This window comes from Malassezia globosa (genome assembly GCF_000181695.2).
Source record: "Malassezia globosa CBS 7966 chromosome Unknown mgl_sf_6.1, whole genome shotgun sequence".
Classification (NCBI taxonomy): Eukaryota; Fungi; Basidiomycota; class Malasseziomycetes; order Malasseziales; family Malasseziaceae; genus Malassezia; species Malassezia globosa.
The window spans coordinates 586,369-602,429 of record NW_001849866.1 but is presented as its reverse complement, the minus strand read 5'-3'; the positions used below and the strand labels follow the sequence as shown (position 1 = coordinate 602,429).

The following is a 16,061-nucleotide window of genomic DNA, read 5'->3' as shown; positions in this document are numbered from 1 at the left end:
CCCTGACTTGAGCTCAGTCACGCACACATGACCCAGCTTATGGAAGCCTTGCGACAGTACGCGCAAGTGCATGTCAACCGTACGGCTCATCCCCGGGCGAACAGACCTGCGTTTGTTAGTGCATCTGCTTCAATACACGTACCCAACACGGATGCTGCTGTGTTCCGCCACAATAGCGCGGTTTTTCTGTGGCGCCGGCTCGAGATCCATCGCCCAAGAGACCTGTATATCCATAGGATCAGGAGATACATTCGACAATGCGATGCAGATATGAATGCGATGAGAGCCAGCTTCCGTGGGTTCCTGATATGTCTTGAGCGACGCCAGCAGGCAAGAGGCAAACGAGCTCACACGCGTTGGATCAAACCCGATTCGCTGCGAATGGCTTTCACTCCACCCAACAGCATGACGTGTGGTGCTTTTGCTACGTCCATCTGCGTCTTTGATTGACACTCCTTGTGCCCCTTCGCGCGTCTGATCGTAGGAGATTGTCTCCTCAAGACGAACAGGTTCTACATTTCGAGACGCTGACAATGCCATAGGCGCAAGAGATGCATCACCCGCCGTTGGTGGTGGCGGTGTATCCGGAGTCCATGGCTTCGGAATTTGGCCCATAGATCGGCGAATTATATGCTCGGCAAATGAGCGCCGCTGCAAGTCAAGGAGCGCTAGCGACAAATCCATGAACCCATTCCATTGCGACACACATGTGCTGTGGGTCGACGTATGTGGTCCACGCTCCGGTGTGCCAAGCATCGTGACACGAGTCGATCGATGAGGATCCCATGTGGTCAGCTGCCGCGCCAACGTCTGCGCATCGAGGTCCTCCGAGCTGATACGAAGTCGCACTGTGTATAACATATTGTGCTGAGCATGTCGTCCCAGACAAACGGGCAGTGATGACGCGTGGCCCGGTAATGGTTCAATTACGATCTGTACGGGATCATTCATCGACATAAAGCCCGTCTCTCTCGTCATGTCGGACCGTTCACCCATGTCTAGATGCAGCGCGTGAACCCAGAAAGGAATGGTCATTGGCAATGCATCTAGCTCTATGCACACCACCACACTTTGTGCATCTTCAGATGTGTCAAGCGGCAAAGTACGACTAAGTGTGCGCATCCTCACAGCCGTCGATGCACAGACCACAGCAAACGTGTGTGTCATAGATGTCAGTGATACGGGGCCTTGTGATGCAAGCGTCGCAATGTCGGTTGTCGATGACATCGTTGCAGACTCTTCACGTGGCTTGCTTGCCACGCCCACAGGCGTTGATGACAGGCGTTGCGGAAGACGCGGTCCAAATCGGGCCGAATGTGAGAGAGGGGCCAGGGCAATATCCGCATCGGATGCCCGAGCTGCTGCTTCAAGCTCTTTGATATGATTCAACCGGCTGGACAAAGAACTAGCCTCACCCCACGGCGCAGTGATGTCTGTACCAAGCACACCAGGAGCAAGCATGGACAGCGGCATCATTGTGAGCCGCTTCGACAGGTATTGCATGCGCTGCTCGGGCGTCTCATCCGGCACCTTGACGGTGTCGGCGAGGTCACTAAGAAGATCAACGTCGATGATATACGGATCAGACGATTGAGAAAATGGATGTTGTCGGTTCGATGAGTAATGGAAAGGCATTTGGGGCGGTGCTGCTTGTGCTTGCGCAGCAAGAAGCGCGAGCTCCAAGCGCAGTTGAAGCATAGCATTGATTTTCATCCGCTCGCGGGGCAAGTCCGTCATGGTATAAGGCACATTCACATCGCTCGTCCAACGCACGACCCACGACTTTTGTTGTGTATCGTATGTGATGCCAGGAACGAAGGATTTATCGAGGAAAGGCTCAACAGCCTCCGTCTCAGGCCTCTGGATACGTGTAAGTGGTGAGCGGCGAAGAACAAAGTCTGTCGAGCTCGGTAGGCGTTGCCAATAATGGACGAAAAGCGAAGCGGGAGTTTTTGTCTCCTTTTCTTCACACATAGAGCCGCGTAACGACACGTGTAGTGACGACAACAAAATGACCAGCAGTGGTGGCAGCGTCATGACAGAGTGATCGTCGAGCGTATGTACATCGGAAAACATATGAATCGGTGCAGGAAGCATAGTCGGTAAGGATGGAAGTTTCATGGTCAGCTGAACGCGTATGTGTTCATCATAGAATAGACATGCATATTCATCAATCATTGAAGCCGGTGGCATGGCAAGCTCAAGAGACGAGCCTGCGAACAATGCAGCTATGTCCACACATAGTTCACGCGCATCAGTGTATGCGAGTGTAGGCGTCAGCACGTCCTCGTACATGACCATCCCTACTACGCAAACGCAATCTACCAGCCTTGTTTCGTCTCTTGCTTTGCCTCGTTCGTTACTTCCTATCGAGACAGGCAGCTCGCTACGAAGTGTGGAGAACCAACGCAACCTTTCTCGATTGGCTGACTTCCCCACCCCCTACCCCAGGACTATTACGTAGCCGTCATCCACCCCAGAGCTCATTTACATACTTGGTAGTGCCCCTGCCCCTACCACGCTGAATCGCTCGCGCTCCAACGACACCTGGGGACTTGCTTGTCAAGCTATATAATGTACAAGATTTTTGATGCCAAGAAGAAGCACTGACCAGGATCTCACGTCGTATGCGACTCACGTACTTGTTGAACTTTTCTTTCACAGCCACACCACACGTACCCATACTCACCTAGTGCGAACTTGGCACACATGCTCGACCGCGACACTCTTTACGCATCAGATCATCAGCTGTCATAGCTCTCTCCCTCACTCTTTCTCTTGAAGATATCTAGCGGTATTATGAAGACACTCTCTACACAAAGAGATTACTACTTAAGCCTCGAACGTGAGCGCAGCACCAAGCTTGTGAGCACTGGCATCTGTCGAGCCAGACGACAGTTTGATCGTGTCAAGAGCAAGACCGAACGTAGCCTTAATGCCAGGACGAAGCGCCTGCGCATAGCCAAGGGCCAAGATACCCGAGTTGTTGATCTTGGCCTTGATGAAGGCAGCGTTGTCGAGGTACGTCTTCGTGCCGACCTCAAGGTTCATGTTGCTCGAGGCCTTCGAGTCGTACGTGGCACGAGCACTAGCCTCAATGTCCTGGTTCACTCGGTGGTAGTACGAAGCGCTGTACGTGGAGAGGTTGCCAAGCGCGTGGAGTGTGATGGCATACTCAGGAGCGTGGAAGCCAGCGGCCAGGTTGTAACGCGCAAGCTTCTTGTCCTTTGCGTTGTACGCGGCCTCAGCACCGAACAGGAAGCCATCACGGCCAACCACAGCATCAGCGGTAAGCAGAGGACCCTTGAAAACGTCCACAAAGTTGCGCATGTGCAGGCCTGGCGTTCGGTAGGTCAAAGCCAGGAGAGCGTTCTTGGCTTGCTTCTCTGGCACAAGCGTCGAAATGGCCTCGAGCTTCAGGCCATTGGCGAGATGGTTCTCGGACTCAATGTGGTTGCGCAGCACATTGGCGGTCGACCAGGCCTGTGTGAAGGCGAGACCCTTCTTGCGGTCTTGCCAGCTGGCCTCAAGGTCACCGCTAATGTTCGACGACTTGTTGTCTTGTAGACCCAGCACACGGAATGTCACACCCGATGGCGTGCGGGTCTTGACCTCAAGGGTCGAGCCATGGATGGGGTAGTCCTTGCCAAGGATATCCGACGCGGCCTTACCAAGGTCCTTCCAGCTAGGTGGCACAGGGATCGACATGGCGTTCTGGTGCAGTGGGTGAATGCAGATGTAGAGAGAGAGTGGGTGGCACTGTTGTGTTTGCGCCCGTCTTGAGTGGCCCGCCCACTTGTTCCGTGCCGCTGGCATTACGCACGCGCCCGGCCTGCTCGGCCGGGACCGGGCAAGGTGCCTTGCGCTGGTCAATCCATACCTCTACTCTCGTCCCATCAGGCACGTGGCGCAAACGCACCCCAATAGGCAGTGTTGGCTGTATAAGCAGGCCATGCGAGTCCGATGAGGCGTCTGGAACAAACCCAGCCTGCTTGGAGTGGCGCTCGTATTGGAGTCGGAACCCAGACGGGCCCTTCAATTCCGTGAATAACACGTTTTTTTTTTTTCCATTCTTGAGGGGATCCGCGGAGCATATTCATCCACTTGATCCAGGTCTCTCTGTCTCAACTCTCAGACGATCTATCTGAATTTCACTTCGCGGATAGCTATAGTGCCAGCCTACTAGAAATATCTCTTGCGAGCGCTGTCAACCATGCTTCCGCACCAGCAAAACAAAATTGATATCTCGGTACGTATTCGAGGGCGGCGCTGGTTCTGTCGACAATCGATTTGCTTTTACCCTTTGTGAGTACAGCGAACTAACATGCGAACCGCATACGCGGTGATTATCCAAACAGTCACTCACGGAGGAAGAGCAAAAACTGTTTCGTTTGTACGGCAAGCTACCGAATCGCAAAGATTTGGTGGCGAACAAGTTGAAAGAACGAAAATACTTCGACTCTGGCGATTACGCTTTGTCAAAAGCCGGCCGTGCGCCCAAGCAGTCAGTCGGTACTACTATTCCTAATCCGGAGATGGTGCCTCATGCCGCGTATCCTTCGCACCCTGTGCAAACGCCTGGCATGTTTGTACAAGGAAGTGGTCTGGGAGGTGCTACTAGTGGCCCGAATGTACCAACTAGCCCTGGTGCGTCTAACATGATGAACGTCCCATCTAGCCCGTCAGGTGGCCACCGAACATCGGTAGGCAGTGGTTCATTCACAGACACGGGTTCTCGTTCATCATTTCCTATGGCCACGGGCGTAATGGCTGGCAGTCCAAGTCGTGAGCCAACAAGTTCTCTGAGCCGCGAACAGATGCCAGACCCTTCGTCTTCTAATGCAATGCAGGAATGATTCCATGTTGGTAACTTGCGTACCACTCTACATGTATGTCCACACACTTGTCAACCTCTCCGCTTTTTATGTCTACCTGTATCCCTCTGGCTCAGCATTTCCGTTTCGCTCCATTTCTACCACGCTTCTTGCCTGTTCTATGGCATGGGCTGTACAAAAGGTCCCTTCCTCCTTCACACCCCCGACGTGCTGGTTTATCTTCCCTTTCCTAACCCTTGGTGTCGAAGTGCAAAGATGTGTATGTAAAAAGGATGTGATGGTTGATGTTGAGCGTCACGCCACGTGGCAGTACGTGCCTACCTTCTACGTAGTGGTTTGTAAAGCCGGCTGACCGCTTGACTAGTTTATTTTGTTGCGTGCAAGTCATAGCCTCTACCAAAGATTTGACTTTGGGCTTAAGACCGACCCTTGGTTGTTCTCCACAAAGTCTAGTCAGAGCGCGAAGAATGGGGTCCATCACGGAGCTTGAAGACTCGCTCAATATGCTCCTCAAGGTCATGGCGTCTGCGATTGCATATCTCTCGCGCAAATCAGGGCACACACCAGTGAATGCGCAAGTTCCGCTGACAGTTCTTGGAAATACTGAGGCACTTCCGCCAGAGACCTTGGAGGCCAGCCGCGATGAGCTCGTGCAAGACCTGATTTCACAAGCCAAGGACGTGCAGCGTCGCATTGATGCACTCCCTTCACGAGATATTTCAGAGGATGAGCATGTACGTGGATGTTGCCTAGTGACTCTTTTGATTCGTATTGGACAGTGTCGTACTGACGCTTTTGGCAGTTAGAAGAGCTTCGGCAGCTTGAGAAGGATATACGTGATGCGAATCGCGACTACATGCAAGCATTGAATGAAGCTCGTACGTACGAATTTGTGGTCTTAAAATCTGCCAACGCTTTGTACCTCTTACTTACACAGGTACTACCAGATACATTGTCGAGCCAGCTCGATGCTTTGCTCAAGCGCCTTGCGCGAGAGCGTCACTCGGCGCGCGACGAGCTCGTCCACTCGGCGTGACAGTACATCACGTGCATGTGGAGGCGCGAAACACCTGATTTTGGATCGCAAAGTGGCGCCACACGGATTGCCTTAACATGGATGCATGGCCTGAGTCGGAGCCTGTGGGTGTATCTACCACACCAGACAACATGCCTGAGTGGAAGGATTTGGATTCCATGCTGGGATCGCCAAAGCCATGGTCCATGGTTGACATGCCTGATCTATTTCTCACAAATCTGATCCATGATGTCGATCACACTTTCACAGATGACTCACTCACAGACTTTTCCAGCACTGTCGCTACATCTGGTAGTGAGACAGAAAGCAGTCCTGGCGCTTTCCAGGAATTTATGATGCGCCATTCTTCTCCAGAGAGCCTCTCACATTCGCCGCCGCCCCTTGTGCCCGGCATCACGAGTCCTACACAGTTCACCATTCCATTACCTGATACAGAGCGCTTGGATCTTGCACCCCACGTTGCAGAGACAAACGAGCCTTTAACTGCAAGCTTTGGGCTTGATCAAGTTCCTGTGACTTCCTACTCCCCTGCATACATGGAGATGACTCTGGGCATTTCGCCAGCGTCCGTCCAGCATGGCGTGGAACCAGTTAAGCCGGTGGCATCTACTGAGACAGTGCCCCCTGTAGCTTCGATGTCCTCCATGGCACTTACTTCTTCAAAGGCATCTGATCACTCGAATACGCCCGTGCCGCCTGCAATGCCTGCAGTGGCTACGAAGCCAGACATTCAAGCTTCTAAGGCAGTGTCGACGCCATCCGCCACATCTGAAGAAACGATTCTAGCGCCATTGTGTATGCAACCAGGGAGCAACCATAATGCCATGATGGCACTTTCACGCTTGCGCTCTGCCGTGCATGAAAGCGAAAAGCAAATACAAGCAAAGAAGGCCCCGTGTGCCAAGATGCCTTCAGTTTCAGCTCCGTCACATGAGATGTCTATCGCTTCCGCTACAACAACTTATTCTGAGTCTGACGCACAGCATCCAGGCCAACATGCGCGCAAAAATGCACATAATGCTATTGAAAGACGGTATCGCAGCAACATAAATGATCGCATCGCAGGTCTAAGAGACGTAGTGCCGGCACTTCGCGAGACGCGCCCGCGCAATGGACGCCGCAAACGACGACGCGGAAAAACAGAAGACATCGAACTGGTTGATGGTGTGCGGGCAGCGACGAAACTAAGTAAAGCTACGATCCTGACGAAAGCCACCGAATATATTTGCTACCTGAAATCGCGTGAGGTGCAATTAAGCCGTGAAGTCGCTGGCCTTCATATGTTGCTTCGCAGTTTTGAGGGTGGTGATGAGCTTCTGACCCAATGGTCTGCTGAGATGGAACGTTTGCACAATCAGTACCCTCCGATTGAGGCTGTGTACAGTGGTGTCGAAACACCACCGCCAACGTCACCAAACGCGTCAGCCACCGGTGTGACAGCAACGTCGTTATCGTCGTCGTCATCATCGGCATTTCCACGTGGGTCTCTCGATGTTGAAGTGGAAGACGATGAGTCTGCTGACGAGTCAGATGAAGCCGATGATACGGAGTCGTTGTCGTCAGGCTCCGGTGGCGACCCGGTTCGTGCTACGAAAGTGGCACGATACATGTTTGGCGCATTTGTGGGACTTTCGTTCTTCGGCCGCTCGGATTGGGGCGATCTAAGAAATACCGATGCAGATCTGGCTTTGCTAAATACAACGGCATTATCTGCGCCAGTATCGACGTCGTCCTTGCCTCAAGCGCATGTCATGGGCGTGGGGCACCAGCTTTGGAAACGCTCGCTAAGTATGGACCACAAACCTCGGCCTTACGATGATGTTCCAACAAGCGACCTGCTGTGGGAAGTCGCTCGTGGGTGCGTTTTGGTTACGCTCATCGTAGCGGTGGTTTGCTCGATGGGCACACACGCCCGGCGGTGGGCATTGAAGCGTGGCTATCTAACTGCTTCTCGATTGCAGGATACGTCCACTTTGTCGGATTTGTTATGCACACCATTGGAGCAGGTTCGCTCGCCTCCTATGCCGTTGACGCAAGCCAAGGTCACGTACGAACGACTAGGTGACCGACTGTGCGTCCCATCCACACGGCTTGGTCTTCTCATGCACATGACCTGGACCTGTACTTGTTGGCTCAGTGCAGCTACGGTACCTGGCGCCGCAGGGTGGATTCGCTCGCTGACAGACCCAACTGTTGCACTCATAAAAAAGCGAGCTTTTATTAGGCGCGCAGAATTTGAGTTAGCTCTGGGGCGAAGCGTGCAACCTGACTGGTTTGTGCGGTTACACACGCTCATCATGCTGCATTTTTATGCGTCCGTGTTTGGCGCAGAGTTGGATGAAAAACTTGTGTTGGCCCTTGTATATTTGGATGCTGCAGAGCAAACGCATCTGCCGTATATGGCACAGCGAGGCGCTCAGGTGTGGCACAGCACGGGTGCTCGGCTCGTTGATGCATCATCTTCGTCGGACCCAGGGCAAGAACAAAACAGACGCATGCTTTCAGAACTTTTCAGTGTGCCGATATGTCATGTGAACGCGTATGCACGAACGGCTTCTTGCGGCAATGAGAGTAGCGAGAACACACGTCGAGACGAGGATTCTGAATGTGGCCATGTAAGTGTGTCGCCGCTTGCCAATATGGTCGATGCACTGCGGCACGAGGCGCTCCTGTCGTTTTGGACGACGATGATTTCAAGTATGATGCGAGCGAGTGATAGCGTCGTATCCGCCCCGAGCGCGCACTCCTGTTCGCACCCTGCTGTCCTAGACATTGTGCGCGACACGGCATCGCTGGCGTCTGTTCAGCAGCAGCTCGCATCTCTAACACGTGACCGTGCCTGCACGAGCAGCATGACAGTTGAGCAGATTCTTGTGGCTCATGGCATGCTCGATCTCGCCGCAGGACGCTTGGCACGTGCGCATGCGTATGTACGGATGTTGGGAAGTAAGCCCATCTCGTTGTCTGCGCGGCAGTTCATTGCATTGTGGGCGGATGCGCCCTTCGTTACATCTCGCACGCCTGTTGGGCCAGTGGACATGCTTGCGAGCGTAGCTATCGGCTGGTTTGCGATGCAACGGATGTATGCGACTCATAATGATGCGAATGCAACAGAAAATGCCAAGGCGTGGCATGATCGTCGTAGAAAGAGCGCATCATCACTTCATGCACTGGCGTCACAGTGCCTATGGATCTTTGTGTCACCCGACAAGAAAGACAATAGTGATGGGACATACGTGCGAGACCTACTGCCGCCCAACCAAGTGCCGTGCCTTGCTCAAGCGCTCGATTCGCTAATGGACAACCTGTTGCTTACATAGTGTACACTAGAGAAGGAAGAGAAGTCTATCGAATTAGGGCAAGGAAGACTAAGAGTGGCTTCGTCGTCGCTTAGTAGATCGTGGTGGTTCTTCGGCTTCCAAGCATGATACGGTGCTGGACGTCGCATGAGATGGTGAGCCACCATGCGCATAGGTAGTGTCTCGGCTTTGTCTCATGGACTTGGATGATTGTGTTTCGTTTGTGAGCACAATGTACACGATCGCGGAGTTTGGCTGTCGTTTCGCCCTCACCTCCTCATAGGCAAGAGAACCATATCGCGAGGCACGCGGACCAGGCACTATGTATACATTCACAGTATAAGCTGTGGCCTGAAAACTTTGTGAAAGATAACCGTCCAGAACCAGTTGGACCAACAGACACTCGCAATCGTCTCGAGAAAGTGTAACTTTCCCGTGCAGAGCGTCTAAATCCAGCTGTTCCTTCGCTGATGTCGGATGGCCCTGATCATCGGCCAGTTTGAATTGGGCATTCTGCAAGCCACGCACAAGATCGGCCAGGGCAGCAAGCGTGATGCGCCCACCGCGTGCGTGCACATGCTGCGCAGCACGAACAACCTTCCAAGCATGCTCAGAAACGTCGGTTACTAACACTTGACGCTCACAACGATCGCACACGCCACAGCGCTCACTGCGCGGCTCGTCAAAGTACGCGGCCAGCACGCACTGACGGCAATTCGGAGACTGTGCATAAGATAGCATGGCATGTACTGTCGTAGCGCAAAGTAGAGGTCAGCATGCAAGTGCCAGAATACGAGAAACGCAAAACGATATACGTACACTTATCAAGTGCACCGACTTCGCTGGCTGTCATGGCACTTAGTCTGCTAAGATCGCCAGGTCGGTACAATAAAACACAATCAGCTGGGAGTCCATCGCGGCCGGCACGTCCTGTCTCTTGATAGTAACCTTCCAAAGATTTAGATATGCATGCATGCACAACAAAACGCACGTCGCCTTTGTCGATTCCCATGCCGAATGCGATCGTCGCACAGACGACCTTGATTTCTCCCGTCCGCCACATGGTATGAACACGATGCTTTTCCACTTCGTCCAAGTCCGAATGGTACACGCCTGTGAGGATTTGGCCATGACTAAGCTGCGTAAGTGCCTCAGACATAGTATGTGTGTCTTTCCGACTTAGACAGTACACAATGCCTGAATGCTCGGCATGGTGCTGGAGAATGTAGGACGTGACCATCTGCTGAGTCGCCAGTGCATTTGTCGGCCGCATACGCACGCTATACTTGAGATTCGGACGGCTCAGTGGTGCACGGAAGTACACGGTGCGGCGTGGTAAAGCCTCAGTAGGTTGTGTCGTCGAGTCACGCATGCCTAGGATCTGGAGTACATCACACAAAGCCTGAGCACTGAGCGTGGCCGTAAGACCCATCATCGGCGTCTCGGGAAAGAGGCGTCGACAGATAGACAGCTTATGGTAGTCAGGGCGGTAGTCGTGGCCCATCATGCTGCAGCAATGGGCTTCATCAACAACGATTCGCTCCAAACGACCTGCTTCATACACGCGCTGCAATGTGGCTAAGAGCGTCTTGGACTTGACAATGCGTTCTGGTGTGACGTACAGGAGACGTGGCATATTCGTGCCCTGAACGAACCCGCTGGAGAATAGCCTGCATCTCTGAAGATGACATGGAACTAGACAAGAGCTCACAGGAAACGCCCCGCTCTCTGAGATGATACACTTGATCGGTCATAAGCGCGATGAGCGGCGATATTACGACGAATAGTGCACCACTGAGTAAAGCAGGCAGCTGATAGCACAGTGATTTGCCAGCACCCGTTGGCATGACCACCATGATATCACGACGGTCCATAACCGCATTGCATACAGCTTCTTGACACGAGCGGAACGACTCGATGCCAAACACACTCTTGGCTTGATGCGATAGCTCTGCAGACCATGGAAATTGCGAAGTCTCTACGTAATTTGTGGTTTTTGCATCAGTGGCACTTGCCTCGCATTGCTGTGCTAGGATCTGTGCACGTTCTCGACGAAGAGCTTGTTTCCGCTTGTGCAAATCACCCAATTGCTCGTCGACGAGCGCTATCTCTGTGTCAATACGATCAATTCGATGCTGCGCGTGCACATCCAGATCACACGTTCGCACCGATTTGGCAGCTGCTGTCGTCGCCATGTGCACGTTCATAACATGCACATCGTCATCATCCGACCTGTTATTCATGCCCTACCGCACTCCTCCACTCCAACGATCAGAAGTAGTAGCCCAAATACAATCTGGAGACTCTTGCGACGATAGCCGCTAACGCGTGGCAATTTATGCATCATGTCGAATTCGTTGTGGAAATTCCGTTTTAATTTTTTTTTTCTGGGGGGGAGAACCACATGTCCACACGCCAGCAGCGATTTACTATTCAGTGTCTCCACACGCGTGTGGCTCTCTATGGGTGATGGTGACGAGGTTTGGACCGATTTCGCTTACGACGTCATAGACGATGAAGAGGCGCAAGAACGACGGCGGGAACGCGAGGCACGTATTCGTGCACGATTCTTAGAAGCACGCGCGACGTACAAAGCAAAAAATGATACGGAGGCGTGGTTTCTTGACGGTGTAACGTTGGAAAATGTAAAGACACAAACCCTCGATACCATGACGTCACAACGGATCCAAATGGGCATTTTGTACATGTACTACCAGCATAAGTATGAAGAAGCATATACATGGTCCATATGCTTGCTAGAGCGAATGCACGCGTTAAACGCAGGCGCCGTTGTGTGGTCCCAATCTGTGGCCCTGCCAGTGTTGTGTAGTACGTCACCTCCGAGAGACAAGGAATCACAAGCCATGTCACAATCAGCCGTGGCGCGTGAAACTCTCGATACAGCTTTGCGCTGTGCATTGCATATGCATGACGCGCCACGCGAGTCCCTTGAGCTTGCAATCGCAGCTGCGTACTCGCGAGTTCGTATGGAGCCATCCGCTTACGACGGTCTTTGGCAGAAAGATCGAAACAAATCATCGTGTTTGGTATGTGCATATGGCTATGATTCGAATGGCAGACGGACTGACTAACCATGCCAGTGGACACTTGCGCCAGGTCTCGCGATGACACTGGGCCATGTTTGCCTGCGAATCGGACGCGTACAATGCGCTCTCGATGTGTTTGCGCTCGTCATGGGTCTTCGAGGAGCTCAAATGTATGTGTGTAAGGCTATGGCAAGGACATTGTGCGCACTGGCGCCATCACTCGACTCTCACAGACGGAATGTATGTTGTTGCATTGCACGGTCATTTGCAGTTTGTGCTCTACAATCATGTCCCCCGATGCATCGAACGGCACTGGCTCGTGAGTTCGTCGAAGGTCAGCTTGTATCGAATATCATTGATAACCCAACGAGCTTCGACGGGGTTTCCGAACAGACGCTCATGTCGTGGGACGATGTACTCACGAGGGAGGCTGCGCTAGCGATCATCTTGACTCTTCAGAAGCGTGGTGGTGCGGCTTCGCTGGCATCGCGGATCCCAGCATATATGGATATGGCTCGTCAATACCTAAGTGGTGCTTCGTCTGCCTGGATGACATGTCATGAGGAGTCGATAGAGACCACTTGGTCCAGTGTACGCACCCTATAGATGATGTTTTTTTTTCTAATATGCTAGATGCTTTTCTCATACCTTTATTGGCAAATGTCGCACTCCATGGAGCCTTTTTTTCTGACGACTGTGATCCCAAGATGATGCTACAACGTAGTATGGCTGTCGGGCATGGGCATATGTGGAGGCAGAGTTGGTGCCTTTTGAGACCGTCTCTGATACGTAGCCGTGCCTATCCTAAGACACATCGTCAGAATGCAAAGTGGGCCGCTACCGACACTGTACAGGCCGTATCTAGCACTAGGCCTCGAGGGTAGCGCCAACAAGCTTGGAGCTGGCGTTATTCGACACACACCACCCACAGGACATGACGGGCATGGTGCAGCCATCAACCATGCGCGCGTTGATATCCTGTCGAATGTGCGCCACACGTACGTGACGCCGCCCGGCGAGGGATTCCAGCCGAGCGATACCGCAAAACACCACAAGCACTGGATTTTAAGTGTGGTGGCAGAGGCTGTGCGTGCAAGTGGCATTGCGTCCATCGCCGAGATCGATTGTATTTGCTACACGAAAGGACCTGGTATGGGTGCTCCTTTGCAGGCTGTTTCCATTGTCGCTCGCACATTGGCACTGATGTACAACAAGCCGTTGGTCGGCGTGAATCATTGTGTCGGCCATATTGAAATGGGCCGTACCATTACGGGTGCACACAACCCGGTCGTCCTGTATGTGTCGGGCGGCAACACGCAAGTAATTGCATACTCTGCACAAAAGTATCGCATATTTGGTGAGACACTTGATATTGCTGTGGGCAATTGTTTGGATCGATTCGCGCGAGTCATTGGCCTTTCGAACGACCCTTCGCCCGGCTACAATATAGAACAAGAGGCTAAAAAGGGACATCGCCTCTTTCCCTTGCCTTATGGCACGAAAGGCATGGATGTCTCACTAGCTGGCATGCTCAGTGCGACAGAGGCTTATACGAAAGATGCGCGATTTCGTCCTACGAAACGAGGCGTGTCAACGACTGATGTCCCCGTCGGTGCGTTGGCAAACGGACGCATTTGGACGGGCAACAGTGCACATGCCCTACAACGGTCCGAGGACACAGTGAATGTTCGGTCCTGCGAGCAAGACAATATTAGCGGCTTGGATGCGGAGCGTGATGCAGACATCATCACGCCCGCTGACCTTTGTTTCAGTCTACAAGAGTACATGTTCGCTATGCTGGTGGAAATCACGGAGCGTGCTATGGCCCACATTGGAAGTAAGGATGTCTTGATCGTAGGAGGAGTTGGATGCAATGAGCGACTGCAACAGATGATGGGTATCATGGCAAGTGAGCGCGGTGGAAGTGTATTTGCGACAGATGAGCGCTTCTGCATTGATAACGGGATCATGATTGCACATGCGGGTCTCCTGGCTTATCGAATGGGCCAATCGACGCCCCTGGCAAAGTCAACGACCACACAGCGCTACCGTACAGACACGCCACTCATTGCTTGGCGCGCGTGATGAGATGCATCTAATACAGAAACACATGCATCAATGTGACATGCGTATGCCAGCGTGCATGCTTGTGAAGACTCTCGCTAGCTTGACACATGGCATTTGGCATACCGCACGGGCTGTCCAGCCTGACGTACTTCCACTTCGCCAGTCTGATCGTAGTGTTTGCCCAAAATCAGCACAATCGGATACCCCATGAGGTCGCTGTCAAACAGGCGGGAGCCCAGTGATTGGTGCGTCCGATCATCAAGTGCAACATCCTCATTTGGGACGTGGAGCAACTCCTGCATTCCATCGGCCCAAGTAACAGCAAGACCGCCATCCAGCTGGGTGCACAAACGCATGGCGATATCCATGTGCTGGGGTGTGGACGGGAGGACCAGAGCACGGAATGGCGCAATTTCACATGGCCAAAAGAATCCCACTCGTTGTGGGCGACGGCGTTGCAATGGCATCGAACTTGTTTGCGCCGTCGCTGCATGCCATGCATCAAATTCACGTGCTGCCCGCTGGGCTAGTGCACCAAGAACGCGCGTAATCCCAATACCGTAGCAGCCCATCTGCAGTGGCACACGCTCTGGTCGCTTTGGGTCTGCATGCCGTGGCACAACGTGATACCCTAGTGCCTCGGAGTAACGTGTACCCAGGAGAAAAGTGTGACCAACTTCGATTGCCTTGTGTTCCCGGAGCGTTCCATGTGTGCACGAAGCACATCGATCGCCCGCCCGAGCAGCATTGGTAACAGTCTCATCTCGGCCGTGCTGATGACCTTGTTCTTCTTGCTTAGTGCCACGACCGAGCGACTTAGCACACTCAACATTGGATGTATACGAGCATTGGTCGCAAGAAAGAAGGGTGTCTTCACCAGCCGGATCAGGCACATGAAATTCGTGAGAGAGCTTACCTCCCATAGTGCCTGAATCTGCTGTAGCTCGCATCCACGTCGTCTCAGACGAGCGGGCTTGGTCCCAGCAGAAGACGCGTTGGAATATGCGTTCATACGCACAAAGCACATCCTCGTATGTTATGCGCGCATCTTCTACAGACACGTCAAACGAATACATATCCTTCATAAGAAACTCTTTCGTGCGCAACAGACCCGCACGAGGCCGTGGTTCGTCACGGAACTTACGGCCAATCTGAAAGACACGTACAGGTAGAGACTTTGCACTGTCGATCTCCATACCTACAAGCTTCGTAATTTCTTCTTCATGAGTAGGGGCGAGAATCATGTCGTTTCCACGACGATCTTTCAGCCGGAAGAGCTCACTGCCCATGGCCTCGAAGCGGCCGGTTTTGTGCCATAGTGCTGGCGATAATAGCTGCGGTAATTCCAGCTGCGATGCACTGATTTGGTGCATTTCATCCTCAATAATCGCTGTAAGCTTCTTGAGCATGCGCAGGCCTATTGGCAGATACGTGTATGTGCCAGATGCTGACTGTCGAATATACCCTCCCCGAAGCAAGCGCCGCACACTCTCCAGCGTGTCAAGAGAGCCCAAAGCATCGGCTGATACAGTCGGTACATACAGACGCGAGAGCCGCTGTGGTGATATGGTTTGGTGGCGTAATGCAGCAACGCCACCAAATCGGTGCATGCCCATCGGACGCATGACGTTTTGTACTTATTTATTTATTTATTTTATCTTGTGATCTGTCAGGATGCGAACAACCTCCGCTGCCCGTCGAAGGAATTGCGGCGTCAAGACACATAAGCGCACAATGCAACTGGCCCACACTTTTTTGACACGATCAACACACCTGA

General features: G+C 52.8%; 8 protein-coding genes across 8 annotated transcripts; 4 read left to right on the top strand and 4 right to left on the bottom strand.

Moving 5' to 3' along the window:
* Positions 1-129: 129 nt before the first annotated feature.
* Positions 130-2,301, bottom strand: MGL_2752 (uncharacterized protein; the record flags this gene model as incomplete). The annotated part of the gene is made up of 1 exon (XM_001730318.1): positions 130-2,301. The coding sequence occupies one exon, from the start codon at positions 2,299-2,301 to the stop codon at positions 130-132; it is 2,172 nt and encodes a 723-aa protein (XP_001730370.1).
* A 531-nt stretch (positions 2,302-2,832) lies between these two features.
* On the bottom strand, positions 2,833-3,708 carry MGL_2751 (uncharacterized protein; the record flags this gene model as incomplete). The annotated part of the gene is made up of 1 exon (XM_001730317.1): positions 2,833-3,708. One exon carries the CDS (start codon positions 3,706-3,708, stop codon positions 2,833-2,835), a length of 876 nt encoding a protein of 291 aa, XP_001730369.1.
* A 505-nt stretch (positions 3,709-4,213) lies between these two features.
* MGL_2750 (uncharacterized protein) lies at positions 4,214-4,856 on the top strand (the record flags this gene model as incomplete). The annotated part of the gene is made up of 2 exons (XM_001730316.1): positions 4,214-4,249; positions 4,359-4,856. 2 exons carry the CDS (start codon positions 4,214-4,216, stop codon positions 4,854-4,856), a joined length of 534 nt encoding a protein of 177 aa, XP_001730368.1.
* A 446-nt stretch (positions 4,857-5,302) lies between these two features.
* MGL_2749 (uncharacterized protein) lies at positions 5,303-5,641 on the top strand (the record flags this gene model as incomplete). The annotated part of the gene is made up of 1 exon (XM_001730315.1): positions 5,303-5,641. The coding sequence occupies one exon, from the start codon at positions 5,303-5,305 to the stop codon at positions 5,639-5,641; it is 339 nt and encodes a 112-aa protein (XP_001730367.1).
* Positions 5,642-5,948: 307 nt separating this feature from the next.
* MGL_2748 (uncharacterized protein) lies at positions 5,949-9,191 on the top strand (the record flags this gene model as incomplete). Its single annotated transcript, XM_001730314.1, has 1 exon — positions 5,949-9,191. The coding sequence occupies one exon, from the start codon at positions 5,949-5,951 to the stop codon at positions 9,189-9,191; it is 3,243 nt and encodes a 1,080-aa protein (XP_001730366.1).
* A 661-nt stretch (positions 9,192-9,852) lies between these two features.
* Positions 9,853-10,806, bottom strand: MGL_2747 (uncharacterized protein; the record flags this gene model as incomplete). Its single annotated transcript, XM_001730313.1, has 1 exon — positions 9,853-10,806. The coding sequence occupies one exon, from the start codon at positions 10,804-10,806 to the stop codon at positions 9,853-9,855; it is 954 nt and encodes a 317-aa protein (XP_001730365.1).
* Positions 10,807-13,039: 2,233 nt separating this feature from the next.
* Positions 13,040-14,302, top strand: MGL_2746 (uncharacterized protein; the record flags this gene model as incomplete). Its single annotated transcript, XM_001730312.1, has 1 exon — positions 13,040-14,302. The coding sequence occupies one exon, from the start codon at positions 13,040-13,042 to the stop codon at positions 14,300-14,302; it is 1,263 nt and encodes a 420-aa protein (XP_001730364.1).
* Positions 14,303-14,379: 77 nt separating this feature from the next.
* MGL_2745 (uncharacterized protein) lies at positions 14,380-15,909 on the bottom strand (the record flags this gene model as incomplete). The annotated part of the gene is made up of 1 exon (XM_001730311.1): positions 14,380-15,909. The coding sequence occupies one exon, from the start codon at positions 15,907-15,909 to the stop codon at positions 14,380-14,382; it is 1,530 nt and encodes a 509-aa protein (XP_001730363.1).
* Between the last annotated feature and the right edge of the window lie 152 nt (positions 15,910-16,061).